The following is a 26,738-nucleotide window of genomic DNA, read 5'->3' as shown; positions in this document are numbered from 1 at the left end:
TTTCTTTGTAACTTGTTAAGATGATTTGTTCTGTGCCTCCACCTGCTGCCTTTACTTGGACCAACAGCTCATTCTGTCATCCTTTAACCTCCGACCTGTGTCTTAGTAAACAAATACTAATTTATCTTATGTTAAAGTATTTTTATATTTGATGTTCGTCCAAAAATAATAATTTAAAAGAATACAAAGTACAAAAATACAAAGTATATTATGACTTTGACGCTGTACATTTGACCTCTAGCTCGTCGTTTCGATGTGTTTTACGCATGCGCCATCTCGAAAGGAGAGCTGTCGAGGTCGTGCTGTAGGATTTCGTTTTGTTAATGCAAAAATGCCTGCAGACCACGACAAGAGAGCGTATCCGGAGCCTCCAGAGAAAACTCCGGTTTTGGACAAGCAGACAGTGGTGCCAAAACCGGCAGCGATCATCGCCAGTCTCTTCTATTACTCTGTGGACGTGCCTGTGACCGCTTTTAGAGGTAACTGGAGCTAACGGGGCTAATGCTAACAGGACAACACAGCAACACCACTAGCATGAAAACATGTGCCTCTGTAGACAACCTGTTATTAGTTATACGGGTTATAAGTTTAACCAATTAAACAGGAGCTTCCAACTGACATTGCAGTCACTCCACATCATTTACATGCCCCCAGTTTCTGACAGAAGTCAACCTGGTTAGCTGCTAGCATGTTAGCTAGCGTCATTCATCAAAGCACAGTCTAATAAGATGTTGCCTATAGCTGGTTTAACTGCGGCCCTGGTCGTGTTTTCTTCTTCGTGTAGATGCTATTGACAGTATTCGGGCTAAAAACAGGCCTGTGTACTACCACCAGAAGTTCCGCCGTGTTCCTGACCTGACCGAGTGCCAGGAGGGAGACTACGTCTGCTACTACGAGGCAGAGATGCAGTGGAGGAGAGACTTGTGAGTCACTTTTGCACATGTATTAAAGTAAAACCCCTACTTTATAGTAATCAGTTAAAGTGAATTGGCAAATCCACCGCTGCTTTAAAACATTCACTGCGTCCAGAACTTTTTAGACCAGTGGTTGTGACTAATAGTCTTGTGGGTGAAGGGGAGAAAATCTGATTTTATTTTTTTTTTCTATAGGTATAGTTGGTATTACATGTTCAATACTTTTGTATACCTGCTGCTCAGTGTACAGAATATAGTCCATTAGCAAATAATTGTCTTTACTCATCAGCAAAGTGGATCAAGAGATTGTAAAAGTGGTCCAGGAGCGTATGAAGGCCTGTCACAAGAGGGAAGGAGCCAACAGTCGCCAGAACTGTGCCAAAGAATTGGAACAGTTCACTGAAGTTGCAAAGAACTATCAGTCACGCTGTAAGTACAATTTGAGGTAATAAATGTAGCTTTCTATTCTAATCAAATACTGATGTTGAGGCAACTGAATAGAAACCAAATTACAAGTCATTTTTATTTACTTGGCCACCTGACGTTTTTGCAGATGGAGACCTGGGAGCATATGCCAGTGGGAGAAAGTGTCTAATGAAGCAGAAAGAACGGATGATTGCAGCTCAGGCCAAGAATGTTTAAATATTGTAAAATAAAGCTATATGTAAAGTTTGTCTCCTTGTACATCTATACACAAGTCAAAAGGCACATTTGTAAATAATGTGCATCCTGCCACCAGCCATAATTAAGAAGTTTTGTACAATCAGCGTTTTACCCTGCAGTTTAGGTTTGTGTTCACAATCTCAGCATATTGTAAACATGTTAAGCTACAGAAGACAGAATTTTATCAGCCAAAAATAGTGTTTCAGAAAAGTGAGGAAGTACCACAGATACAAATCCAATTAACACAGAATTCTATGATTTAATAATTGATCCTTGGGAGGTAAATAATCTACAAGTGAGCTAATCAGCACAAGAGACATTTCATTGTTTTTCCAGAACGTTTATTCAACGACGTCTGTACAAAAAGGTTTAGGAGGCGGCTGCCTGAACGCCCTGTTGTGCCCTCTGCACAGACACTCTGGTGTGAGTCTTGGCCAAATGGTCCGTGAACTCCTACAACACAAAATAAAAAGATTAATTAGTAATACTGTAAGTGACAATACTTTAAATGACAGTCTGTTGGGTACTGACCTGGTAGGGAGACTTTGTGAACACAGTCTCCTTCCAGAGATCAGGGGTAAGGTAGCTGTAAGTCTTGGAGATGGCGTCAAAGGTGGCCTTAGCTAGGGAGGGAATAAAAAAACAACAATGAGAAGACCTGTATGATGAAGCTGAAACAAAAAAAAGTATAGTAGTCTTATTTTAAACTGTTGAGCACTGAAAGGGAACAGAAGAGACCACAAAAGGTCTCTCTGCCGTGCATTATGATACTCGTTACTTTTTCTCCTGAAAAAACAACAACTACACCAAGGTAACGGTGAAGCTGTGTAGAGCAAGGAGAGAAACCTGCATAATCTAAAACAAGGCCAACGACCAGCAGATTCTCACCAAAGTTGCCAAGCGTTGCTGTGCAGCCCTTGGCTGAAGTGTAGCAGTCGTCAATACCAGCCATCATTAGGAGCTTCTTGGGCACTGGGGCAGACACGATGCCAGTACCACGGGGAGCAGGAATGAGACGCACGAGCACGGAGCCACAGCGGCCGGTCACCTTGCAGGGTACAGTGTGGGGTTTGCCGATCTTGTTACCCCAATAACCTCTCCTTACGGGGACGATGGACAGCTTGGCGAGGATGATGGCTCCACGGATGGCTGTAGCCACCTCTTTGGAGCACTTCACACCCAGACCCACATGGCCGTTGTAGTCACCGATGGCAACAAAGGCCTTTCAACCAAAACAGAAGCATGGGTTAGACCCCGGCAGCGCCACAGATTAACGAGGCAAGACTACACAGTGCTGACAATCACCTTGAACCTGGTTCGCTGACCAGCCCTGGTCTGCTTCTGCACGGGCATGATCTTCAGCACCTCGTCCTTCAGACCAGAACCCAGGAAGAAGTCGATAATCTCAGACTCCTGCAAAATATCAAATAAGAGCATCACAATCTCTGCTTTTAAAATAAAGGAAAGTCAATGTAACATTCAAGCTTCACTTGAGCAGAGAAGTGACACAACAACAAAGTGGAACAGACATTAGGTTAGTTACATACAACACCTTCAAGCTTTTAGTAAAGATAATCATACATACATACAGAGCTTTAACTCCCATAATCACAAGCCATAGCACTGCATACACATTAACATTGCTACTCTCCTCATACTGCTTACCTTGATGGGCAGAGAGTACAAGTAAATCTCCTCCAGGGACTTGATCTTCATGTCCTTTACCAGACGGCCCAGCTTGGTGACGGGCACCCACTGCAGAGACAACGGATCTCAGTTAGCAATTACCTCGAGCATGCATTTTACGTACACATAATAACGAAACAGATGTTGAAAACCAAGTGTTTAAATGCTGAAACCTACTTCTTTGTCCTCAGACTTGCCGCCCCGGGCACCACGGCCCCTGCCACGGCCTCTGCCGCGTCCACGGCCCCGACCGCGGCCACCGGCGCCAAAACCTCCGCGAAAACCTCCTCTACCACCGGCGTCGTCCGCCATTTGCTAAAGAACAAGACCGACAAAAATTAACATTACCGGTGAAGCTCTAATCGCCCAGGGTACAGACACTTACACAGGAGCGTGGCCGCCATGTTAATAAGTGAACATCCTTTCAAAGTAGATAAATACCTCGAATTCGGCTTCACCGTATCAAATAATTCATACACCCTTTTAGAAAATATGTTTGTGTGTAGTGTTTTGGACAAACAATTATAAGTTTATGAAAACGATGAATGAGATAACGACGGATTTTAAAAGGGAAAAAAATTCTATACCCACTTACGTGATCGTTATAACAGGAAGAAGGCCTGCGAGAAGTTCCGCTGGTTTTTATGAGACGCGTTATCGCGATATTTCCTCTACGGAAAATCCACACTGCCTCCTATGGTCAAAATATGGTACTGACACAGATGGAGTCTGACACAGATGGAGTCTTTGTTGATACTTTTCTCAATGCCACACATCAACACACTACCATAAAATTTTTATTTGCACATATAGGATAGAGTATAAATACATATCACGTAATATTATATATAATTTTAATACATATTACACAATATAATAATTATATTATATCTATATATACATATATCTCACTATTTCATAGCTTGCTTTCCTTTAGTGACTACCTTTTGTTTTGCTATCAAACTATTTATAAATGAAAAGAAAGAATAGGTTTGATCACACTGTAAAGTAAAATACTTTATTTACAAAATATATTAAACTACAGCAGTAACTTCAGTAACAAATACACTCATTTCAATTGCATATCTACCTAATAATCCAAAAAACACACATAGTAAAAAAGGTAACACATACTCAGCCAAAGAGTAGCAAAACATGACTCATCCCTCAGTTGCTGCTGTTGTTGTTACCGTTTAAGCTGTTGCTGCTGCCCTCTCCGAGGTCCTCCTCCTCCACCTCATGCAGATCATCCATCACTTCTAAGCTCTCACAGATCAACCCTATCTGCCTTTTTATGTATGCCATGCTGCTCTGCATCCTCCTCATCTTCCTCTGCAGGGCCGCGGCGATGGCCCTATGGTTCCTCTGTCTGGCTTCGTACTCCTGCCTCAGCTGTTTGTAGCAGTTGTGTTGAGCCTGGGTGCGGTGGGAGAGTATTGTCCCACAGCCCATGTGGCACGGCTGGCGCCAGTGTTCACAGTTGCGTGCATGGGTGTCCAGATCCCTGCGGAGGAGCTGTGCTCGACAGCCTTGGTATGGACAGGGGATGAGCTCATACAGACAGCTCATACTGTGGCAGTACTGCTCTGAGAGGGAAAAGGTCTCAGCACAACCACGGATCTCATTCTTACACTGTAAGTGACCAGAAACATGACAATGTCAAGCTACAGCATGAAAAACATGGTTCACATAGTCTTCAAATGATAACATATGAATAACATAACTCCCAGTCAAGATAGTACAGTATCAATTGTGTGTTATTACTTTTTGTCTTGTTTATTACAATTATGGTTGATTGCTTTAAATACATTTCTGGTTTCCTACCTTGATTTTCATGCGTCCAATAGATTTGCTTAATTTAAACATGACAAAGATCAAGCTTGTGTTAACAGACTTTCTGCAGCAAGGACAGGTCTCCTGCCTGTAGGGGATAAAACCTGTTAGTTTCTCCTCCTTGTGTGGCAGATATCAGATCAGTAACAATCCATTGCAGTGCAATTTAACAATGTTCTTGTCCAGTGATACTAATAAATGTTGTTGTGTTGAGTACCTTTTGAGCCACTGTAAAATGCATTTCTTGCAAAAGATGTGGTGGCAGGCAGCTCTAACTGGACACCTGAGGACCCCTTGGCATATGGTGCAAATCAGATCATAATCTGGAGCATCCACAAACAGCTCCACATCATAGCCTCCACTCTGCATTGACAACTCTGGGTCTGCCTAGATGTACATGATATAATAGGTATTTTATTGAAATGAACTATTTTAGGATTGTCCAGAACATATTATAGGAAAAATACATTTACTAATCTAATACAAAACATCCATTCTACTACTAATAAATAAAACAGAAAAATATTTAAGTGTAAACAAGTGTTTTTTTTTCTACAGTTGCCTTTAACATATACGCACTGTATTCAGCAAGACAATAGAGTACAAAACAGAATGGTTCTGGAAAGTCACAGATCACATGATTAAAACCCGGCGCAAAAAGTTTTTCTGCGATACAAAACGTGTGTTTATATACTATAAAATTTATGTATGTAATATTTGGTATATTTCTTTAATAGAAGTATATTCAATTTAGATATAATCCAAAAACTATATATTCGTTTACGAGGTAAGCAAATTTGAGAGTTCGACCAAAGATATTTCTGAATATTGTCGCATTAATTTGTCATCAGTTGCAGTAGTATCACACAACCACTATACTAAACTACTGAACACAAGCAACAATTAAAGATGAGAAATAAATAAAAATAAAGAACATGATGTATACTTACCATGATAATCTCCTGTCATCACCGTGGTTCCATTCCGTGGGTTGGTTTACTCCCTATCGACTCTCACGTCGCACACAGTGAACACACACCCGCGTTATCAATGCAACACACATGAACATTCCTGACAAAACTCGAAGGAGGGTCTGTGTTTTTCTTTGTGTACATGTAAGCACTGACAAATGAAAAACGTGAACCATGTAAACGAAGATGAATGGTCATAACGAAGCGCGTCTTTTCCCTGCTGTTCTAGCATCAGCAACAAGGACTTTTAAACAAACTAATTCAATTTTTCTGTGAATTAGCGAGGATTTATTTCTGAAAAACTACTGAGATTATAACCTTAAAAAAATGTAATTAGTTAGAATTTCTCATATTTGTTAAATTAGGTCTTTGCGCGTCTTATTTTATTAATTAATAATAAAACAACAACAGACGCGTAATTATTGTGTACTGTGTCCGAAAGCCTTCTGACCAATCACGACTCAGTGCGCTTTGGTGACGTACAATGTCTGCGACCCGGCTAGCAGCATGCGGAATGTGTTGACTGTGGACAACGTGTGACGTGAAAAATAAGATACTTACTTTGCAGTAGCTATTAAATATTTATGCTTTGCCATATTTCGTGGCAAGATGGCGACTCCCAACCTGCAGTTCAAAACCAAGTAAGACTTTTGCCTCCTAACACGTCCAGCCTGTAAACGTAGCTCTTTGGCTAACACAAGCTAAGCTACAGTGTCACACAAGCTTGCGGGGTTTTACAGTCATGTCTATGTCTTTATCTACAGTTATGAAGTTTCCAGCAAGATAGAGCCGTTTTACAAAGGAGGGAAGGTGCAGGTGAGTTGTCTGGGTGCCTGCTTTGTGCTTCCACACAAACATGTGCATTACATTAATGTAATATTACACTCTCATAAAGCTGATGGATGAAAACAAGAACAGTAAATAGTGACGAAACAGGAGATTTAAATAGACACTATTCTCGACCGGTCCTCCACCAGTGTCCTGTTTGTTTTTCAGATAAGCAAAGATGAAAAGCACATCTTTTGTTGTTGTGGGTCTCGTGTCAGTGTTCTGGAGATCAGCACAGGAAAGGTCATCCACAGTATAGAACACGTGAGTCTAGAATTGTATGCTATAGTAATTCAGTTTTCTGTTATTTTAAATTTATTATAATAACACCCTTGCCCATTCTTGGTTGTAGGATGATCAAGAAGACATCACATCATTCGCTCTCAGCTGTGATGATGACGTAAGTATGCACATAAAAGGAAATTAGGAAGGCTTGAGATGTGATGTAAGATAACAGCATTTGTTCAGCATTTTCTAATGTCAGTATATAGGATATGCCCCGTATTCAATGTGTGTCTGTTTGCTGTATGACCACAGGTGCTGGTAACAGCCAGCAGGGCTTTAATGTTGAAGCAGTGGGACTGGAAGGAAGTGCGGTGCACTCGTTCCTGGAAGGCCATTCATACTGTGCCTGTTGCCAGTATGACCTTTGACTCCACCTCTACCCTCCTAGCCACAGGTTAATTAACACTGGATACATGATGTTTCTCTTGCTGTACACATAGATGATCTGCATGATATGCCAGCCAGACAGTTGATAGACTCTTTCCTCTTGTCGTTCTGCAGGTGGATGTGATGGGACCATTAAACTTTGGGATGTAGTGAAGCAGTACTGCACTCACAATTTGAAAGGGTCATCTGGGGTTGTACAGTAAGTTTGAATATGAGCAGGAATGAATTGGAATCAACACAGAAAACAGTTGTTGGCAGACTTGAATGCTTTATATGCTCTTTCAAGATGTGGATGATGTTTCAAAAATACTGATTTTCCAATTACTGCTACTTCCAGCTTGGTCGAGTTCCATCCAGATAGTGACAGGCTCCAGCTTTTCTCCTCATCTCTGGACTGTGGCATCCGGGTGTGGGACCTTCGCTCCAGTAGGTGTGTGTGTGTGTTGCAGAGCCACTACAGCCCTGTCACCTCCCTCAGCTTCAGCTCTGATGGTGACACCGTGATCAGGTACTTTACACTCAACCACGAAACATTTGCTCAAACATGTGCAATATGTAAGATTTTTAGGGCATCTAGTGTTTGTGTTTTGAGTCATTTGCTTCATGGTTGTAATTGTGAACTTGTCTGTATATGTAGTTCTGGCAGGGATAAGATCTGCACCGTCTGGGACCTAAAGACTCGTAAGGCCAAGAGGACAGTACCTGTGTATGAGGTACGATAAGGAATACAGAATGGATATTATGGACAGTTTTTACTCTTTATTCCTGAAGTAAATTTAAATTAATACACTGTAATGAAGTGATGTGTCTTTGTAATCTTCAAATGTGATACTATAAATACTGTAGACTTATAACTGTGTATTGTCCTTATAGGCTGTGGAGGGTGTTGTTCTACTGCCTGAAAATAAGGACTTCTCTCAGATTGGAGTGAAGAGCAAAGAGCTCCATTTTATTACAGCCGGCAGCAAAGGTCCAGCTCCTGCACTGTCATCAAGATCAATTTAATGTTTCAGTATGTTTTTTTTTTAGCTCATCCTTCCTCTCTTCCTTCCTGCAGGTATCCTGAGGGTGTGGGAAGCCAGCACAGCTCATTGTGTCTACACCCAGACCCTCACCTCCACCCTCCCTGCTTCTGAGGGGGATGACGAGGAAGACAACACTCTGCGCATCACTTACCTACTTCACTTGTCCACATCCTCCAGACTGGCTACAGTCACAGCCGAACACAACATTGTGCTCTACCAGCTACCGGAACTTACTACACAGCAACAGGTGAGTATGTTGTGAACTCATACTGTGTGCAGGATATATCTGTTTGTGCTTTTGCCTTCATTAGCAAACGAATGGACGTTTTCTTCCCTTTACTTTCTTGAAGTTTGTTGGTTACAATGACGAGGTGCTGGACGTGAAGTTTTTGGGAAAAGGCGATAGCCACATAGTGGTGGCCACCAACAGCTGCCAGCTGAAGGTGTTTGAGCTGCTCACAAACAGCTGCCAAATCCTCTACGGACACACAGGTAAGTTACCAGCAGATGGCGACACATTTACATGGTTCCATCCACATGTTAATGCTGGACACAATACCTATTCATTCACAAGAGGGCAGAAGGTTTCTGTGGTATTACCAATTGACTGTAGAGACATTTTATCACACTGACATAAATCAACAGTGAAAGAAAAGACGATAAAAAGCTGTAAAAAATCTAATAGCTGGAATAGTTTTTATTAACAAAAAGAGAAATGGGAATGTGCCGTTTTTAACATATAATCGTAGTTGCAGTGATCAGTGGAATGTGTTTCTTGTCTTAGTCAGTTTTCAACCATTATCTATTACTTGCTGTTTCCACAGATATTGTCCTTTCATTAGATGTGTTCAAGAAAGGTGCTCTATTTGCCAGCTGTGCAAAGGTGAGAATGTGCCGGAATGAAAACATTAAGCAACAGTAGTTCTGTATTGGCCACTGTTTAATCAGAGGCATTCTGAATTTCTGCAGAGAGTAACATTTGTATGGTGCACAATTGTTTTTAGGATAGGTCAGTGCGAGTTTGGCACATGGACAGTGACAGCAGGCAGGTGCGATGTGTGGCCCAGGGCTCCAGCCATACTAATGCTGTGGGCTCCATCACCTGCTCCAGGTAACTCCCCATTCACTTGTATGAACAAAAATATGTGTGTGTGAATATGTGTAGCAGTGGTGATCCTCTGTCTCTGTTTGTGTCCAGGTTAAAAGCATCTTATATAGTGTCTGGCAGTCAGGACTGCACAGTGAAGGTTTGGGATCTACCAGCAGATTTATTAACAGCAGGAGCTGATGTACATCAGATTACTGCCCGCATCACAGAGAAGGCGCACGACAAGGTATTCACAGTACAGTTCTGTACAACCTGGAAAAAGGCACAGGCAAATAAAGGGGCTAGATTATGCTTTTACATCCATTAAGTCTGATGAGCTAATGACTGTGTTTAACAAAGATTCTATATCATGAGTGGATACTGGCAGCTTATCTCATAATATAGCTAATCCATAATGTACCTGATACTTACATCACTGTTTTAAAATGATACAGTGGAAATTTGGGCCCCAAAAAAATTCCCAAATGCTCTCTTTACAACCTAAACCATTTAATTCCATTAGTAAATGAAAACAAAACCAGATTCCTGAGAATTACGAACTAAGGTCAATAACAAATGCTGTGGGTGTGTTTACACAAGTTTGGCTCTATTGAGGAGTCATATTTCCTCTGGAAATTCCAACAAATTAAAACGGCAAGCACAGCGTCACTCATACACATTGTGATTACATAAGAACTCTCTGATCAGTCAGCTCCACTTCCACCACGCCATGTAAAAACCTACTTGATTAATTATGTAATTAACAGAATGTTCTGTTCCCTACTTTATTGTGTCATATTTTTTAGGCTCAGTGAAAGCGTATTGACACACATTTTTTTCACTTTGTTCTTTACCTATTACAATGGAAAGAAAGGTACTGAGTTCATCTACACATAAAAAAGATAACTAGATCAAATATTTATATGTCACTGAGCACCAATCTCTTTTCACACTCTGTTTGTGTCTGTACGGTGATGAAATTTAAAAACTGGTCTAGTTGGGTAAAACCACACGTCAAAAGCTGGGACACACCTTCTCACTGACAGTTCTTTTTATTACACTGCCATTGCTTGTATCTAACTGGTGGTGATTGACACCTTGCATTGTATTTAAACTTGATATTTCTCTGATGAAGATACAATGAAGAATAGAACAAAAGTGTAGTAGCATGACAGTAGTGATGACTCAGTGTGTAGCTGTTCAATATAATGGTAACTGACTCTGATAGTAAATATTGAGAATGCCTTCACTTCCTTTCTTAGAATAGTGGACAGTTCCTAATAAATGTCATCACTGAGTAACCTGTTTGCTTCTATGTGTGACTCAATTCTTCCTCTAACCCCACCAGGCAGGTCCAACTCATGGTTTACTCTATTCTCATAGACTGACACACATTTCCTCATCTTCTCTCCAGGATGTAAACAGTGTTGCAATATCACCTAATGACAAGCTGCTGGCCTCAGGCTCCCAGGACCGCACAGCCAAGCTGTGGTCGCTGGCCGGGGAGGGGAACCTGGGCCTGGTCGGAGTGTTTCGAGGCCACCGTCGCGGTGTCTGGGCTGTGTGTTTCTCTCCTGTGGACCAGGTGCTGGCCACGTCTTCTGCGGATGGCACAGCAAAGCTGTGGAGCCTGCAGGACTTCAGCTGCCTCAAGGTGCACAACCGAGCCCGGGGAATGTGGGAACGTGTTACTGAATGTGAACAGTAATAGGCTGTACATCTCCAGCCAGTTTCGTTTCCTTGTCACTGACATGACAGAACAGTTTAACAATGCGCTAATTGCCTTAATGTCATTGTAAAATAAGGTAATCTCAGTCAAAGTTCCTAAATAATGTCAGCAACATCAGATCATATGTGAATACCTTTTATATTGTGTCAATTTAGACTTTCTCACTCGCCTTTGGTTGCAAAATAGACTTGATGTGATTGTAATTATTATTTTTATTCAGACATTTGAAGGACACGATGCATCAGTTTTGAAGCTAATCTTTGTGAGCAAAGGCACTCAGCTGCTCACCAGGTAAGCAACCCACCGACCTCCTGCAGATTAAGTGTCATAGTTCAATTAGCTGCAATTGAGCCTCTAAATACTTTGACCTCAGTGGCTCTGACGGTTTGGTGAAGCTATGGACCATAAAGACCAATGAGTGTGTAAAGACGCTAGACGCCCATCAAGAAAAAGTGTGGGGCCTCCACGCCAGCCGCAAAGACGATAGGATGGTGACGGGGTCAGCAGACTCTAACATCACAGTGTGGGTGGTAAGTGTAACTGGACCGACTGCTTGTCTGTTGAACTGAGGTTGCACATGCAGATAGAATGAGAACAAGTTCTTCAAAAAAATGACCGATTGACCCAAAGAACCGTAGATCAGTAGATTAATACAAAGCCTCCTTCTGTCTGTTTGTAGGATGTCACTGAAGCGGAGCTGGCAGAGAAGCAGGCCAAACAGGAGGATCAGATACTTAAGTGAGTTCAGGCCCATCTCCACTTGTTGATCAGTCGTGTTTATATATTATGTTTTTTTATATTCTATTCACTGTTTTTTGGTCACGTTAAACACAGAGGAGAGTTCTAGAAGTTCCTAAAATACATTCTAGGTATGTCTGTGTCTGTGTTAACGCGTGTGTTTGTTGTGTTTAAAGGAACCAGGAGTTGTCCAACCTGCTCCACGAGAAGAAGTATCTGAAGGCGCTGGGCCTCGCAATCTCGCTCGACCAGCCGCACACCGTGCTCACGGTTATCAAAGGTAATTATCCTGCAGACCTGTTCCATTCACTTGAACCTGATGTTAATCAGTCATACACGTGAAGCATTTTCAGTCTGCTGCATATTGCACACAATGCACCTCTTCACCTCACCAGTGCTTACTTTGACAAGCTGTCATCAGTCCGTGTTGTGTCGTGGTGACAGCAGCTTTCTAGTTTCCAAGTAGGCTTCACTGAGATTCCATCAATTTGAAGGCATAAACAACATTCAATGAGAGTGACGTGTCTAAAGCTGAATAGCGATGTACCTCAGGCGAACAATCGAAGGTGTTGATGTAAGACATCAAAGGTTATGCAACACATGGAGGAGAGAGTTAGTCAACGTTTAATGTGAAAAATGTATGTATGTTTATCTGGAGATTATCATAATTTGTGAATAAGTGATGTCAAGAATAATCTCACTTGAGCTTAAAACCTTTTTTTTTATTTTTGCGGCCCTTCATGTTTAATGTCTTGTTGTTCATAGCGATCCGTCAGGGGGAGGACAGCCGTGAGCTGTTGGAAAAGACCGTACTGAAGCTTCGACTGGATCAGAAAGGTAAGAAGTCGATACCAGATCCGGCTTGTCTCAATCATGCCTGTTATGTCTGTTTTTTCATACAAAAGACTATAAGAAACTTCAGTAAAATATTGCTTCTAAGTGTTTCTTCTTGTCCTCTTTTCCTCGGACGTCCTCTCATACACTCAGAGGCCCTCCTCCGCTACTGTGTGATATGGAACACCAACGCTAGAAACTGCCTTGATGCCCAGTCCGTCCTCCAGGTGCTCCTCACACACCTGCCTCCAGAGGAGCTGCTGCAGTATCAGGGTGCTCGAGCACACCTGGAGGGGCTCATCCCGTATACAGGTCAGCTCATAGTTAGCACATACGTGAAGCACACTGTTCAAAACCAATAGAGGAACATTTGGAACAACACAGGAGGAACATTGGTTGATATATATATATATATATATATATATATATATATGTATATATATATGTATGTAAATATTTACTCTCCCACAGAGAGACACATGCAGAGGATTGGACATTTACTTCGGGCGTCCATGTTCCTCAACTTCATGTGGCAGAAGATGAGAGTGGCCGGAGCTCCATCCAGGTGAGTCTCTGCCTTGTCCTGCTCCTTCCCACTGGATATGATGTCATGGGCATCGACATCAAGCCGCATGATCTTAGACCTGTGTAAACAGAATAAATTCCCTGTAGCTACTTTATTACAATTCCAAATTGGATCTGTTGTTTCCTGTCTAGCATGGACCAGGATGAAGAAATGGACACGAGTCCTTTCGCACACAACCAGCCGTTTTTTGTGATTGACAAGAAGGGAATGAGCAAGGAGAGTCGAGATGACGATAATGACAGCGACGGCGAGCAGGACGAGGATCCAAACTGCTCCGTTGAACAAGAAGAGGACGATGACGACAAGGTCAGCGCCACCAAGAAAGCCGCAACAACTGAGGTCAGCGCAGAGAACGGAGCGAGCACCAAAACAAATGGCAGCCAACACTCGGGAAGCGAGGAGAGTTCGGAGGACGAAGACGAGGAAGAGGTTGAGATGGAACCGATGAAAACGGTGAAACGTCTTCAGGCTTCGTCCGCTGCTCAGCATCAGACTGTAGCCATCTGACAGCGAACCAGGAACAAAAAGGTTCTCTGATTTGGGATTTGGGACCTGATTGTACAGCAGTCCAGAAGAAGAGTGGTTGATAATAAAATGCATATGCAGAGTAGACATTTAAGCAGCTTTATTTTCTAACCTGACTGCAGCTCAGCAGTGCACTGATCTGCTGTGTTCCGTATATGTTTATGTCATGGCCTCAAATGTTTATAAAATAAAGCTTGAATGAATTTTATTTTGTGCTTCAGTGTTTTAAAGGAGCATGTTTCTAATATGGTCCAGTTGTCTTAAAATGAAATGAAGCGCTTTGAAGATTTAAAGAATAACCAGTGGAAACACAGCAAACGTTCCTGTGGGCTGACCCAGAGTTTAACCCTTTGGTTTCCTCCTGCCCTGATAATACCAGAGCAACAGCTTGCGTTTGTCTTGGCAACTGATCATGAGGCAGGACCACTGGCTGCAGGCACAAACATTCCTCACTAACATGCCGTAACTTTATCATCGTTTGAGTCATTTTAATCATTTAAAGAAATCTTCTAAAAAAGCAGACATCGAGAGAGAAGTGTGATTTTTATTAGACTATATTGGTCAGCTTCAACTTTCAGAGGAAGCTGAGATTACAAATCTTGAAAACCAACATTCATCTGCACACAAAAATGCATATGAGGCACAACACAAGGTTTCCAGTATGGAAAATAAATATATATATATATATATATGTATATACTATAAGGTATTAAAAAGCTGTAAATAAGTCTTCAAAGATTATGGAAACATATATTTGAGGTAACACATATGATTCTCTCCAGCATTTGCACTTGGTAGAACTCCACCACACTCAGGTTGTGATTAGCGGCCGAGTATCTCCGTCTGGGTCGGCGACCGAGTCCCGCTGGCTGTTTTGCTGCGAGTGAGGGACGAGCAGCGGGTGAGGATCTCCTGAGCGCGTGGCCTGGGCGGCACCTTGGGTGATTTGGGCGCCTTGTAGAGGCTGGGATCAGAGACGCTGGGCACTAACTTACTCTCTGGAAGGCTGCTGGGGCTGAGCTGGCCGGCGGCCGAGGGCGGCGGCGTGCGGCTCAGCCGCTCATCGTTGGCGCCGAGGCTCATGCTGAGGCACAAGCTCTCCAGGGACATGTCCAGCTCCTCCCTGAAGCTGAAGTCGCTGCCGTCGCTGCCGTCGCTGCCCTCACTGTCTATTGACAGGGTCCTCCCACAATCATCCTGTCCGTCCATCTCCACCCTGATAACGGGTGGGGGAGCGGGCCGGGCCGGGCCGGGCGCGGCCGCGGGCCTGGAGGCCTTGACGGGCGCAGGGGCTTGTTGGGTAAAGATGGTGAGGGAGTTGGACCTCTGCTTGCTGAGCGGACGGCGCGGGCCGGGGGAGGGAGAGCGGGCGGGGGGAGGCAGCTGCAGGCTCCCCTGTGAGCTGCTGCGCTGTTGCCGCCCCGGGGGTGGGAGCTCCAGCCTGGAGGGGGCACGCTGGTCCTGCAGCTGCGTCGCTATGAGGATGTGGGGGTAGTTGTAGGTCTGCAGGTACATGGCGGGGACGTAACCGGCTTTACCACTGTAGCTGTTGGAAAGACATGAGACGAGAGAATGAAATGCCTTCCTGCCTCTCACGACAATAAGGATTGCTCCTGCTGACTAAAAGCCTGATCCCTTCATCCTTTACCCTGTGTAGAATGTGTATAATCATGCGTTTTATCATTCTAGCAGGAGACATACCTGACGAGCCACCAGCCGTTGTCAGATTTCTCCAGAACCTGCACGACTGCACCGACGGGTACATTTATCTCGTCATCGTTGGTGGCCTTGTAGCTCTTGGTTGCAGTGTACCGCATCCCTGATGGAGGAGGACGGGCTTTAGACGGGCCTTAGACGGAGTCGCGTGCCAGGCCACATTTTGGCCTTTACCTCTCTCGAAGCTGGCGCTGCTGGCGTCGTCTTGGTCCTCGTCCTGGTCCTCGTCTACGTTCTCCAGGTAGGGAGCGGGGAACCAGGCCATGCGTTTGTCCTCCTTCTCCACCAGCCACCACCCTGACCCAGCGCGCGCACACACACACACACACACACACACACACACACACACACACTAAATCAGTCCGACTGCATACTTGGACCAAAACGACGCCCGGCGCTCGGTGAATCACTCACCTGATTTGTCTTTAATGAGCACGTCCACCTTTTCGTCCACCGCCACCTTGAAGGGCTTGTTCCTGGTGTCTTTGGTCTCATACGGAGCCACGCACCTGTACGTCTCCGTGACGAACGGCTGGGTCACGTTGCCGCTGTTCCCGTGTCCTGCCCCGGTGCCGTTCTCGTCGTCCGTCGGCATGATGAGGATGCTGAGGACACACTGCTGATTAGTCTGGAGCCACATGGAGCTGGTTCCTATACACTAACTTTAAATATTAGTTTTATCATATTATCTGACTGTTATTAAAAAAAGCCAGCTGTTGTTAATAAGAGGCTGTTCTGTTTATTATTATTATTACGCATCAAAGGTCTTTAAATGAATGTTAAACATACCCGTTCTTGGAGAATTCGGGCTCCAGGTCCTGGTCTTTGGGATGGAAAAACTGAATGAGTTCCGTAGACTGACAGACCCGCGGGTCACAGCTTAGAAGCTCGTTGCAATACTTTTGCAGGAACTTCAAGCACTGGAGCGACTTGGTGGGGTTCTTCCCCTGGTCTGCCTGCCACGCGTGCTTCTCTAAATGAAACAATGCACGCAGTCTGAACACCCAACAGCCTCGAACTGCGTTTTGTGATAATACGCCGTTGCTGAAACGGAGCCACGCTTACCTTGGAATCTGGGAATGATTCTGTCTGATTTTCTCAGTTTGTTTGTCGGTGGGAACATTTTCGTCATTCGTTTCTGCAACAGCAAGTGGGAGCGTGCAGTTATACACCGGTCCTTAAAAACAGCACACTGCTGCTGTTGCTGTACTCACGTGCAGTTTCTTGAACTCTCCAAAAGTTCTGTAGACAATGATGTCGCTGTGGTCGGTCCACAGCGCAGAGGTCATGAACAGCTGGAAGAGGAAGAGGCGGATTTTATGAACACGGTTGAACAGCGCGGGTTTGGGCTCCGAGGCGGAAAAGACCTGGGCTTACTTTGCTCTTCTCCTTGTGCAGCACCCCGATGAGACGCACGCTGATGGGAAACCGCTGCTGCTCCATGATGAACCCGCACACTGATCAAGGCCTAGCTGTCAGCTGTACGACGAGCCACTCTGCCTCACCTGCTTCACACTGGACCAGTGAAGCGCTGCAGGTAAATATGCTCCCTGCTGAGGCGTGGCCGCATTCCAACTCATGGAAACTCTCAGCCACCTTAGAAAGCTATTTTTCCAACGCCTGAATATTTTGCTTAATTGTTGCCCTATGAATAGCTTTGTAATTTACATTGAGATACATGTGGAAAGACTGTGATTGTCTAACACCTATTTTTGACAAAAGGTAATTTCTTTGATTCAGATTCCATCAATCATCCAGGAACACATGCAACAACGACACTACTAGATATTATACAAAAGGCACAATGGCAACATCCAGTGAAACAGTAAAACATCCAGAAAATGTGAAAATTTTATGCTTGGTACATTCTGAACAAACAATTGTTCATATTTTTATGTGGAAAAAGAGGAAGTTAAAGGTTGTTAGACTGAATGTATGTGAACCAAATTAAAATTATTATCCCCCAAGTGGTTTTGTGTATGTGTTTCTAGTTATAATCACAAATATATATATTTAGAATAGACCTTTATAGGCTGTCGCATGTCTGCATTTGAAAAGCCAGATACCTGTAACAGTCGCTGCCCAAAAAAACTCCCTGGATCTGATTTTCCGTTTCATTACTGTAAAAAATACTTCCTTCTCTGGAGCTTTGTTGATCTGCACGTACACTGAACCTGAGTCACTTCTGTATCGTGTCTGTTTGTCCGTGCCGTTACCAGGTAAAACCTACTCAAACAGCAGCCCGTTGCTAGTCTCACATCTACCCCAACAACGCATTTATTAAGTCTCTGCAATGTAGAAGGGAGCAAATGTAGAACTACATTAGTCAAGGAAGTTAAGCCACTCATTATAAGCACTTTTTAAGAAATATATCTATAAAATATGTTTTAAAGTATGAGACAATACAATAATTAGAAATTACAACTAAACTAAAAGCATAAAACAAATACTTCATTGACAAACAAGATAAATATTTGTTGCTAACTTTACATCCAGTTGTACATTTGAAGCATCACACAGTTTTTAATGCCCAGACAAACACACTGCTACACGTTAGAAGGATGGAAACCAGCCTGAGTTCTTGGCTCATGGTCCTCTGCTGACATCTAGTGCTGCATTGACTTGCATCAGCACAATTTGCTCAACTTGTTATTAAATGTCAAAAACAAATCAAACAAATCAAACAACACCACGTGTATAATTAATTTCTCTTTATTTTACCTCACCCAGTTTATTCATCCAGCTTCTGTACAAATACGGTTTCACATCGCAGCTCAATAGAAAAGGTCTAAGCATTTCTCTCATGTTGTGCATTGCGTTGCCTTCATTATGCAATTTGAAAAGAGCTAACCATTTTTAAAAGACAGCCATATACTTGTCTTAAAATTATAGTGCAATCAGCATTTCAACCAATAAAATCCTACACAAAACAAGAGGCAGGTGGAATATATGATGCACCTTCCATGAGAGCGCTCACATTCACACTTTTGCTTTTATTTTCCTCCAACACAGAAGCACACTTTCATGATTTCTTTCAAATAAAAATATTAACAATTACTTTTCTTTCATTAAAAATTGGCATTCATAAACATCTGAATGTGTAAGGCAGCAGATATGTCAAAAAGCATCAGTGTTTCCTACTTAACTACATGAGACACACAAGGTGCTTTTGCTAATGTCTAACAGTAACACTGCAGGTGAGCACGGTTCTGCATGTTGTTATGGCCGATTTGAGTTTTTATTGGTAGGAAATAACCCAATACAGCCATATTCATTAATAATGGCACAAAATAAAACTGAAGTAAACAAACATTTTACCTGCAGGCTGTGTGAACACTGACATTTGTATGATTACATTACAAATGTATTTTTTCCTGCCACTCAAATGCCATACACTGTGTAAGCATTAGTCTTTTAGTCTTCCCCGTATTAAGAGCCCAATTTTTGACAAGCCTATGTTCCAGCTAATCGTAAGTAGAAATAAGCGGTCACAGATCTAAGCATAAATACTGTAATTAACTCAACCTTCTTATTATTTCATAATTTTAATTTGGCATTAACAAAAAGGTCATTAATAGAAGCGATTTCTATTTTAAATAAAATAAATAAATAAAACATCATATGAAAATATAAAATAAATTATGTGTGGGGAAGGCCCATTTGTTTGCTGGCTTTTGCTTGCATAGACTTGATTAGCCGTAAACCTATTTACAGATATTACTTTATAGCTGTTGAGATAAGTTTAAAAGGACAGTTGGGAAAGCAACAGCCTTTAATTGACTGATAATTTAATGACCCTGATGAGGTCAACGTCACTGTAAACTCCGGTTCAGTTCATCCCTGACCAACAAGCCACATCATCTCTTGGCTTCCACGTGTCTTCCACAGACCTTGCATAAAAAGCAGATAACTGCTCATCTTTGCTCCTTGAACAACCTTTTAGCGAGAGCTTGACCATCACAGTACACTTCTCCAAAGTGAAATTGCAAAAGATACTCTATCTTTAAAAAAAAAAAAAAAATCATCTCCATTGCTTTTTGGAACTTAATTAAAAGGCAATTATGTTTAAGTTTCCACGTTTATACAGGAACCTATTTTGTTGTTCTACATGGAAAAAGCTCCTATGATGGTGCAAATAATAAGATGCACAAGACTAAAATAAACACATGCCAAAAAAAGAGAAAAAAAATCAAATCCAAATTAAAAACAAGATCTGAGGCAAGCTTCAGTTCCACACCAAACACACAAGAATTTTCCATCCACGACTAATCTTGCTTTCAACTCTTCCTTGAGACCACCAGAAGAGTGACCGACTGCGCTTATTATCCACTGGGAGGAAAGCAGGTCACCCCCCCTTCATTTTTGGCATCTCGGTTGTTCCTGTCACAAACGACCACAGGACAGTATGAACTGTTCTTTACTTCACACAACACTCCTCTGTGTTTGCGTCATCGAAATTCATAAATAGGCATACTGTGCTCTGGAACATGGTTTAGGGTTAGAGACTGGTACCTGCAGATTAGGAAGAGGGAGAAAGAGTGACATCAGCTTATATTTAAACTATGATACAGAGAGTTTGTTTTGTAATGTATGGGAGGCCATAGGCAGCAGATGTAGTTACCATTCAGAGCTCCTATGATAATAGTATCCCTCGATTGTGGCTGTGGACTTCTGAAAACAGATGTAATAGAAGCCTGCAAAAGAGGCGCCACTGATGTCTTTGATAGTGTGGTCTGGAACAAGAAACTGCTCCTGAGTGTGCAGAGAATAAGCAAAGGTTAGGATTTAAAAGCAAAGTGGCTGAGAGAAAGTGGATCACAGTGAGATGATGTACTAACCTTCCACCTCATGAAGATGTAATCGCTGTTGTCTAGTGCTTCATAGTCAAAGTCATCAGAGTTGAAGTTTTTGGCATATTTGTAAAAAGGCTGAAATTTCCCCTGGTGAGAGTTCATTAAATACAGGTAAGGGAACGAGAACTAGAGAAATGGTACTTTGTACTGTACTTTTTAGTCTTTTCTAGTGCAGCAATCCAATATGTAAATATAAATATACATACCCAGTGCTTTCTGTCCACATCCTCATCTGCATCCCACTTTCTTGTTAAAAAAGGTCTTTTCCGGCTGATTATTTCGCCAGCAAAGAAAGTTGTCAGAGTGGGATACTCCTGTCACACAGAGAAAAAGTATGAAGTTGTTTGCCTGTTCCAACATGATCTAGTCTTCAAACGATATTATACGTTTACAGATTACAGATACAGCTATGATAAAGCACTTGTTTCCTTGGTGATTTCCTCATGGACACACAGTTAAAATATGAAGAGACATAACCTAGATATTTTGCTACTCTCATACTGCCGAAACTTACTTTAGGATCCCGCTGACGTCTTACATTCCATGTATTGCATAAGGTAACGAGGACACAGCTGACATTATACTGCAGACCTGGCTAAATAAGGTCAAACCTAAAGGAACTGCATTTCGCTGCCTTTAATTTTCATGCAGAGGTCAGGCATTGTCAAACTAGTGAAGCCAGTGTCTGTGTGGTTAAGCTTAAACAGGTAAAACTGTTTGGGCTTGACAGAACAAAGGTCAGTGTTTCAAGGCATACCTCAGTCAGGCCTTTAATCTTCAGGTATCCACACAAATAGGAGTCCTCCACAGTCACATGCTGCCAAAACAAACAGACATAGGGACTATTATCATTAGTTGATCACTGAATAATCCAGCGAATTGTGCAGACACATCTTCAGCCATCACTGGGAGCAATCAAGTTGTGTATGAGTATGAGTATGAATAACTTGAGTTCACCAGCACCAGTCACTCGATAGGATGCCTTTTCTCAGCTCAGTACATCATTAATCCTGATTTGTTTTCAGAAGCCCATTAGGCGAGTTAACAACAACAACAGAAGATCGTTGAAATCACAGAGAGAGGAGCTGGTGGAACAGATCAACGTCAGTTAATGTACAGTTGACCAAAATATTAATATCGTTTATTGCGTTTACCCATGAACACTGTGTACTGCTGAACTGTTGACGGTAACAATTGTTGATTAAACCTGATATCAATTCAGTATGTGGGGACGCAGTCACCTGGATGGATTAAACTTGAGACGTGAGTTTGACAGCTAAATAAAGCTAACGCTAACAGGAGCTAACGTAGCTTAGCAGTCAGATGTAGCGTTGCGCTCAATGAGCTACGTGTTTGCATAAAAACGGCATAATGTCATTTTAAACGGGATCAGCCCACGTTTACAGTTGTGAGATACCTGCAAAACCACCTCTACGTCGTACGCGTTGCCTTTACTCTTCTGGTATCCCCGAAACTGTGAGCCGCTGTACAGCAGCGACGTGGCCACTCCCGGCTGGTAGGTGTTGATCGGGACCGGAGGAACAAGAGAGGCCGAGGATGTGCAGGCCGAGCCGGTGGTACTGCAGCACTCGGCTCGGACAGGCATGATGAGCGCTGAGGTGTCACCGTCAGCAACCGTCATGAAATACGCGAGGGGTCACACCGCAGCTGGGGAGAGAAGAAGAGCTGACACGGGAGGGTCTGACGGCTGCTCGACGTCCCGACGGCTCACGCGTCCCTCAATTCTGCCGAGTGTCCATGGACGAGCCGCTGAAAAGCGACACTGCGACGTTTCATTCGAGGTTCCAGCTTCCCTAAATGTCATTGGCTGGAAACTGGCGCTCGCTCTGAGGACGAATCTCATTGGTGAATGCAGTGAAATGTATTCTGGGAGAAGTAGTTATAACTGACTTACTGTACACTGTAATTTGAGCGTCAAATATTTTTATTAAATTTTTATTTATCTTTTGAAGATTTGAAGTTTTGTTTTCTGCAGTTGCAACATGGCAATTTCCTCATTGAGGGACAAATAAAGGTTTTCTGTTCTATTCTATTTTATTCTATGCTATAAATGATGCAGTGGACTGGCCGTTTCAAACGTTTATTTTATATACACTTAATTCACATACTGCATGTTATTGTTTCAGTTCTACATTCACTGATTGTTTAGCATGCGTATTTAAGTAATAGAGAACTATTTTCAGCAACGGGAACATCAAGGGATGCACCAACAGATAGGACGGACTTCACAGATTACAACAACATGGTCTGAAAAAAATGAGAATGACAATAAGACAGAATGAATACACAGCTAATATTGGAACAATGTTTTGGAAAAAAACATAATAATCATTAAAATATCAAAACAAGTGAAATGTAAATGGGAAATGCCTTACTGTTAAAATTACAGCAGCTCCGTGAGCTGGTCCTTTACATGGGTAACATATCTATAGATATCTGACATGCGCATACGATTTTTCTTCAGTTCTTCGTCTTCAATCTGTCAAAAAGCAAAACAAAACTGAGATATGGTTGTAAAGATCGTTATCTCCATAAAAAAACATGTAATTTCAGTTGTCATACTCTTTTAATAAGAGCTGCTTTCCAGGCATTAAGACGTGTTAGCAACACGGTTTCCCGGTCGTTGATCTTCAGCAGGTGGTTGTCGTGGGCCGTGGCCAGTGCATCCATCACAGTGTCTCTGTCTGTAAATAACTAGGCAGAGAACAGTGTGAAATGCTGAGAGCAGTAACACTGAAAATGAGCACTGTCAGCTTATCTGACCCCCTGTCAACAGCTTCAACACTGGATTATATTATTTAATAAAATACATTTGATGTAATGCTGTAACATGTCTGCACAGTCACGTTCAGTTTACTTTAGGCTCTTATTTGTATATTTAATTTAAGCTCTTACCATTTTAACATCACCTGACGCGTCTTCCTCCAGTTTGTCCCTGGCTACTTTTTCCAGAGTTGCGGTAGCAATCCTTCGCACATTCTGAAAGTAATTATCCTCCAGGTCTCGACACTGAGCAAATGTATGACTGTGTCAAAGAGGTCAATCGCACAAAATCGAATTGAAAAAAAGGAAGAATGGAGCCTGTGATGGACTGGTAACCTTGACCCCACACGGCCGTTACAATAAAGCAGTTCAGGGAAAGAAGCGCAAAGAAGAACTTAAAAGATGAAGACTGTCCACATGAGACAAGTTGGAAATATTAATATTACTTAATAACTATGAATGAATTAATAAATAAAATCAGATAGTAATAGAATAAGTAGTTCAATTGAAAACATGCATCACTAAATATTACTCAAATTACTTAATCTATGAGAAAAGATATATTCCTTGTACTGTTTCAGTGAAGTTGCCAACCATGTTTGAGAGGTTTTCATCCAACATTTTGATGGTATCCTGAAATTAATAGACAGCATCATTATAAGTAAACAGTGAAACTATAGTTTCAATCCTCTATATTACAATGCATGTTTACCTCCACCTGGCTGACCAGCTGAAATTCTAGAGACATGAGGCTTTTACTGAGTTGGTCGAGTTCATCATCGCACTGGTTACACTCGTTTATTTTCTCTGGTTCTGACAACTGCTGCAGGTTTATTATTCTCTAAAAACACATACAAATATATTGAAGCTAATAAGTAATAGGAATTATAAAAGAGGGAATTCATTTTGCACAGATTAACCTTGTGCTTGTGTGCGAGCTTACCGCTTTGTGCTGCTGCTCAAAATTTGCCAGAACGTGTGACGCCTTCTGTTGGTAGTTTGTCACAGTCCTGTCCCGAACACTTAGTAAGGAATTGACTTCTGTCTCTCTTTGCTTATGCTCAGCCAGGCCTGTTTCAAATAGCTGCATACACAGCTCCACCATTTGGCTTTCAAACGTAAATGGAGGGTCAAGGAATTTAAGCAATAATTTCCACATATTACATATAATCACATCAATTTACCACATCAATGACCACGCAGGATATGTTTGAAGCTGTTGTGCCACTTCAGGCATAGAGTGCAATGTCTCTGCTTCTGGATCATCTTTTAACATGTTCTTAAACAGATGCGACCCGTTGAGGAACTCCACAAAGGCATCCTGTAGGAAAGAACTGAGTTTAAACACAGCATGAGCAGAAGGTTGTAACTGTAAGAACTCACCGGCAACAGCTGCATCACCCAAGAAGCACTTACATATACTTATATATTACCTTGTGTAACTGAAGTTCAGCTTTTCTGCTTTGTTCAGCATTAGCGGCTTGTTGTTCATCCAGCTCTTTGCTTCTCAGTTCCTCAAGGACATATTTGTATTTGACAGATGCTTCATTTTTCTGCACAATGACATAATTTATTCATAAAGTTAGGCAACGTGGTAAATTAGGAACATCTAGTCTGTTAATGACTACAGTAGATTACAACCTTCAAGTTAAAACTCAACACTGTTCATACTTACGGCCTGTTCAGTTATTTTCCTGTAGTCAATGCACGTCAGATTTGGAAAGTAAGCAGCAATGAACAGTTTGTAATCATCCTCCGTGGAGAAAGGATTTCCAGATATCGTGAGAGTGAAAAGGTTCTTAAACCTCCTGAGATAGAGCACCTTTGACACAGATCAGATTTGCATTAGAGCATGTAAACACTGTAATGTTAAAGTCAGCATGCTGAATACAATATGTGAACAATTTGTGAATGAAAATGATGTTACATTGTCCAGTTGTCTGATGAGGTTGTTTGCGATGATGAAATGAGTCAGTCTCTCAAGTTTGTCCATGTTTTCAATGACACAGATTCTGTTGTTGGCCAAATTCAGCACCTCGAGCTTCTCGAGAGACTCCAGACCCTGAATTCTCCCAATTCTGTTGAATGACAAATCTAAAACACATGTCCTAAATGACTACTGGTAGGTACATGGATAATATTTTTCAGTGTTTACTACATGTTTTCTAATTATTGCATGTGTTGCACAAGATTAAGCAGAACATTAATACAGATCCTTGTCTTACTGAGCCATGTCAGATTAGTAAGATAGTCCAGCCCCTCAATCCTCTCTATGAGGTTGTTGTTCAAATCAAGCTTGGTCAAGGATGTGAAGTCAGATAAGTGATCAATCATTAAAATGTCTGTGAAAAAGAAAATACCTTAACATGTCTAAATATGTCACAATCTATAAGCTGTTGACCTGCATCATGCTTGTTCTCACCTTTGTATTCTATCCTTAGTTTAAGAACTTGATTAAATTCAATTCCCTCTTTTTTGGTAACACTTGTGACCCGATCTTCAAGCGCTTGGGCTTCCACCGCTATCCTCAGAGTCTCCTCATTCATCACTATGGGCTCAGCTCCTGTGGGGTCCCTGTTTATGATGCTGGTAACTGGAGAGATGCTTGACGCCACTGCACCCGCTAATCATAGAGGAAAAGTAACATTGAATTGTGTTTCGTTATTTAAGATCTTGTTTATTCGCTCAAAGAAAAGACTTGGTGATCGTTTGGTTAAAATAACATTAGCCAGGTGATGCCTTGAATGGAAAAATAAGCTAAAATCAATCAAAATAAAAAGTGGTCAATCATTAGAATGACTACATTATTACATTCTTGTTAAATTACATCCAGATGGCATCCAGGCGAGATCTATCGTTGTCCTCACCTTTGTTAGTCAGAGGCTCATTTAGGTCGATTCGTTCAGTCATAGCCTCAGTCTTATTTACAGGATCTGCTTCTGTATAAGCTTTCACTGTCTCCTCGTCCATCATATGTATCTGTGAACCAAGCTAAAGTTTTACCAACATACCAGTCACAAGCGTAACACTAACAGATTTGGATGATTTGATCGCTTACTTCGGCCCACTAGCTAGTTTTAGCACCTCGTTTATACCTTTAACCGCTGTTGTTTAGGTTCCGTTACCTAGCAACTGGTTGACTTTAAGCTGCGTTCAAAGACGATCAAAATGTTGCGTTTAGTTTTTAACTTAATATATCTTATTTGCTCATTTATATATGTTGGAACTGATACACTCATAAAATCATAAATAAAATGCTTTTTAAGTGTGAAGAAAATTACATTTTGTGAACAG

At 42.0% G+C, this 26,738-nt stretch overlaps 7 protein-coding genes across 8 annotated transcripts; 2 read left to right on the top strand and 5 right to left on the bottom strand.

The window, feature by feature from the left end:
- The first annotated feature begins 251 nt into the window (after positions 1-251).
- ndufb10 (NADH:ubiquinone oxidoreductase subunit B10) lies at positions 252-1,583 on the top strand. Of its 2 annotated transcripts, none has more exons than XM_055511029.1 (4): positions 252-479; positions 785-923; positions 1,204-1,359; positions 1,468-1,583. In XM_055511029.1, exons 1-4 carry the CDS (start codon positions 254-256, stop codon positions 1,568-1,570), a joined length of 624 nt encoding a protein of 207 aa, XP_055367004.1. In that variant the 5' UTR covers positions 252-253; the 3' UTR covers positions 1,571-1,583. The 2 variants fall into 2 exon arrangements, with proteins under 2 accessions (XP_055367004.1, XP_029014981.2); XM_029159148.2 differs by having other exon boundaries at positions 254-479; positions 1,204-1,343.
- Positions 1,584-1,896: 313 nt separating this feature from the next.
- Positions 1,897-3,988, bottom strand: rps2 (ribosomal protein S2). Its single transcript, XM_029159136.3, has 7 exons — positions 3,859-3,988; positions 3,441-3,578; positions 3,243-3,332; positions 2,883-2,990; positions 2,466-2,799; positions 2,109-2,200; positions 1,897-2,030 (listed from the first exon to the last, which is right to left on the bottom strand). The coding sequence occupies exons 2-7, from the start codon at positions 3,573-3,575 to the stop codon at positions 1,947-1,949; spliced, it is 843 nt and encodes a 280-aa protein (XP_029014969.1). The 5' UTR covers positions 3,576-3,578; positions 3,859-3,988; the 3' UTR covers positions 1,897-1,946.
- A 167-nt stretch (positions 3,989-4,155) lies between these two features.
- rnf151 (ring finger protein 151) lies at positions 4,156-6,232 on the bottom strand. The gene is made up of 4 exons (XM_029159145.3): positions 6,047-6,232; positions 5,314-5,483; positions 5,088-5,184; positions 4,156-4,895 (listed from the first exon to the last, which is right to left on the bottom strand). Exons 1-4 carry the CDS (start codon positions 6,047-6,049, stop codon positions 4,431-4,433), a joined length of 735 nt encoding a protein of 244 aa, XP_029014978.1. The 5' UTR covers positions 6,050-6,232; the 3' UTR covers positions 4,156-4,430.
- Positions 6,233-6,533: 301 nt separating this feature from the next.
- On the top strand, positions 6,534-14,299 carry tbl3 (transducin beta like 3). Its single transcript, XM_029159078.3, has 23 exons — positions 6,534-6,708; positions 6,832-6,883; positions 7,064-7,159; positions 7,248-7,295; positions 7,433-7,574; positions 7,682-7,766; positions 7,905-8,075; positions 8,205-8,280; positions 8,441-8,537; positions 8,625-8,839; positions 8,943-9,084; positions 9,417-9,475; positions 9,597-9,703; positions 9,791-9,926; positions 11,094-11,333; positions 11,629-11,699; positions 11,782-11,938; positions 12,088-12,146; positions 12,323-12,426; positions 12,912-12,983; positions 13,134-13,292; positions 13,452-13,545; positions 13,698-14,299. Exons 1-23 carry the CDS (start codon positions 6,677-6,679, stop codon positions 14,071-14,073), a joined length of 2,790 nt encoding a protein of 929 aa, XP_029014911.1. The 5' UTR covers positions 6,534-6,676; the 3' UTR covers positions 14,074-14,299.
- Positions 14,300-14,615: 316 nt separating this feature from the next.
- noxo1a (NADPH oxidase organizer 1a) lies at positions 14,616-17,336 on the bottom strand. Its single transcript, XM_029159113.1, has 8 exons — positions 17,185-17,336; positions 17,022-17,102; positions 16,873-16,945; positions 16,597-16,780; positions 16,222-16,412; positions 15,982-16,104; positions 15,793-15,910; positions 14,616-15,637 (listed from the first exon to the last, which is right to left on the bottom strand). The coding sequence occupies exons 1-8, from the start codon at positions 17,248-17,250 to the stop codon at positions 14,914-14,916; spliced, it is 1,560 nt and encodes a 519-aa protein (XP_029014946.1). The 5' UTR covers positions 17,251-17,336; the 3' UTR covers positions 14,616-14,913.
- A 1,167-nt stretch (positions 17,337-18,503) lies between these two features.
- gid4 (GID complex subunit 4 homolog) lies at positions 18,504-22,480 on the bottom strand. The gene is made up of 6 exons (XM_029159146.3): positions 22,078-22,480; positions 21,418-21,477; positions 20,867-20,974; positions 20,646-20,747; positions 20,429-20,559; positions 18,504-20,319 (listed from the first exon to the last, which is right to left on the bottom strand). The coding sequence occupies exons 1-6, from the start codon at positions 22,300-22,302 to the stop codon at positions 20,256-20,258; spliced, it is 690 nt and encodes a 229-aa protein (XP_029014979.1). The 5' UTR covers positions 22,303-22,480; the 3' UTR covers positions 18,504-20,255.
- A 265-nt stretch (positions 22,481-22,745) lies between these two features.
- drc3 (dynein regulatory complex subunit 3) lies at positions 22,746-26,624 on the bottom strand. The gene is made up of 15 exons (XM_055511030.1): positions 26,503-26,624; positions 26,312-26,423; positions 25,867-26,067; positions 25,670-25,786; positions 25,372-25,538; positions 25,120-25,266; positions 24,878-24,997; positions 24,653-24,765; positions 24,388-24,562; positions 24,157-24,285; positions 24,007-24,077; positions 23,577-23,700; positions 23,244-23,375; positions 23,057-23,160; positions 22,746-22,928 (listed from the first exon to the last, which is right to left on the bottom strand). The coding sequence occupies exons 2-14, from the start codon at positions 26,415-26,417 to the stop codon at positions 23,065-23,067; spliced, it is 1,698 nt and encodes a 565-aa protein (XP_055367005.1). The 5' UTR covers positions 26,418-26,423; positions 26,503-26,624; the 3' UTR covers positions 22,746-22,928; positions 23,057-23,064.
- Between the last annotated feature and the right edge of the window lie 114 nt (positions 26,625-26,738).

This window comes from Betta splendens, chromosome 8 (assembly GCF_900634795.4).
Source record: "Betta splendens chromosome 8, fBetSpl5.4, whole genome shotgun sequence".
Taxonomy (NCBI): Eukaryota; Metazoa; Chordata; class Actinopteri; order Anabantiformes; family Osphronemidae; genus Betta; species Betta splendens.
This window is presented reverse-complemented; position numbering and strand designations above follow the sequence as displayed.